Below are 2,125 nucleotides of genomic sequence, written 5' to 3' on the forward strand. Positions count from 1 at the left end.
TGTGTAGAACATTAACAAAATACGCTTAATTAGGAAAGGGATGGGAGAGAGGCAATGTCTATTTTTATTTGATGCACTTCGGTATTGTTTGAATATCTTTTCTGTAAAACGCGTATATTGCATCATTTGTATAGTCATAAATGCAGTTAAAAATGTCTATGCTTTGAAACAGGAGGACCTATTTCTTAATGACCTCCTAGGTACTAACTTTAACATTCTGAAATAAAAACCTTTTGAACTCCGGCGCCTTTTGTAGTAACCACGTGCTCCACTCCCGCCCACCCTGCCAGAAGCTGCCCCTGTACTCTTTGGAAGCTAAATTTCCGCCAATGGGAAGCCTTGCTCTCTGCATGCACGCATGCTCTCTGCGTGGGGGGTTCCCAAAACTCCGTTTACCTACCTAGTGCGCTGAACCACAGCCCCTTGCGCGCGCACCCTCGACAGTCCGCGGCTGTCGCCGTGTGATTACGTCATCTCACCACGCCGCCGCTAGAGCTCGGGCGAATATGGCGGCATCCGTTCTGAGCGGTCCCTCTGCGGGCTCGGCGGCCTGCGTTCCCGGTGGAACCGGGGGTCTCTCGGCGATGAGTTCCGGTCCGCGTCTCCGCCTGTTGCTTCTGGAGAGCGTGTCAGGATTGCTACAGCCTCGGACGGGGTCCACTGTTCCTTCCGTACATCCCCCTGTCCGCCCGGTCCCACATTTGCCTGGGCTCTTGTGCCTGTTGCAGCTCCATGGGACGGTGGGCGGGGCCCAGGTGAGTCGTAGGCCCGCGTACCCGAGGCCTTGTCTCAAGGTGTCAATGGTACTCGTGCTCCGGTGTTTTCGTGCACTGCAGCTGTATGGGGAGGGTTAGGAGGAGAATCTGGGGCAGAAAACATCCAGGTTATCAATTCATGGAGATTCACGCATTTCTCCTTTACTAGACCCGAGTTTGTCTAGCGAAGAGAATGGGCCTTATTGTTCTTTTGTATAGCCATATTATCGATAGGCACACGTGAATGGATTCAGTCCCGTGTCCCACACTTTACTAGTTATATAATCTTTAATCTAGTTCTACGGCGATATTTAGTTTATGGGATTGTTTCGGCTGAACATACATACTCGGGTAACCGGAACGTCTAGTACAGCCCTCAGTAAGAGGCGGGTGATAAAATGTTACAAATTAGTTTGAAAATTATGTAGTAGAGATCTTCTAAATGATTCTGAAGAACTGTAAACGTTTTGTTGAAGAATTGGAAGTTAAACTGAGATCTCAAAGATGTATATAAATTAGTGGTCATCGTCATGTGCCATCGAGCCGACATCGACTCATAGCTACCCTGTTAATAATGGCTCTGAGCCTTGCCCTGTCCTAAGCCAACTTCACTGTTTCTGACAAACTTAACTCCGTTGCCACAGTCAGTGTTTCTGTCCATCTCATCCAGTGTCTTCCTCTCCTGCCCTTCTACTCTTACAAGTATGATAGCCTTTTCCAGGGACTGGTCCCTCCTGACAAGATGACTGAAGTATGTGTGTTGGAGTTTCAAAATCCTTGCCTCTGAGGAACTGCCTCGCTTCATGCTCTCCAGGACAGACATGTTTGTTCTCTTAGCAGTCTATGGTATATTCAGAAGTCGTCTCCAACACTATAACTCAAAGGCGTTGTTGCTTTTTCTGTCATCTTTAGTCATTGTCCAGCTCTGATGCTTAGCAAGCAATTGAGAAGACCATGGCCTGGATCAGGTGCACCTTAGTCTCTAGACTGACATTGTTGCTCTTTAATGCTCTGGAAAGGTCCCTGACAACAGATTTTTCTCAATGCACCTTGTTTTTTGATTTTCTGACTGCTGTGGTGTTGATTGTGGATCTGAGCAAGATGAAATTGTTAACAGGTGTTCTGGGATTCCCATTCTTCTCCATGCCAGCCATAATTTGTTGTGATCTACACAGTCAAATGTCTTTGCATAGTTGATAAAACACAAATAGACATCTTTCTGGTACTCTATGCTTTCAGCTAAGATCCATCTAACATCAGCAGTGATTTCCCCGGGTGCCTCTTCTAAACTCAGCTTGTATTTCTGGTGTTTCCCCATTGATGTACTTGTTCTAGTCTTTTTTTTTAAATTTTAATTTAGTTTGTTTATT

At 46.3% G+C, this 2,125-nt stretch overlaps 1 protein-coding gene across 1 annotated transcript in view; it reads left to right on the forward strand.

Moving 5' to 3' along the window:
• Nucleotides 1–506: 506 nt before the first annotated feature.
• PELP1 (proline, glutamate and leucine rich protein 1) overlaps nucleotides 507–2,125 on the forward strand; it is a 30,471-nt gene continuing 28,852 nt past the window's right edge. Inside the window, exon 1 of the mRNA XM_006899081.1 lies at nucleotides 507–755. Within this exon, the coding sequence (XP_006899143.1) occupies nucleotides 507–755 (249 nt within the window). The remainder of the gene's footprint in view (nucleotides 756–2,125) is intronic.

This window comes from Elephantulus edwardii, unplaced genomic scaffold (genome assembly GCF_000299155.1).
Source record: "Elephantulus edwardii isolate Elephantulus edwardi_28Jun2011 unplaced genomic scaffold, EleEdw1.0 scaffold00246, whole genome shotgun sequence".
Taxonomy (NCBI): Eukaryota; Metazoa; Chordata; class Mammalia; order Macroscelidea; family Macroscelididae; genus Elephantulus; species Elephantulus edwardii.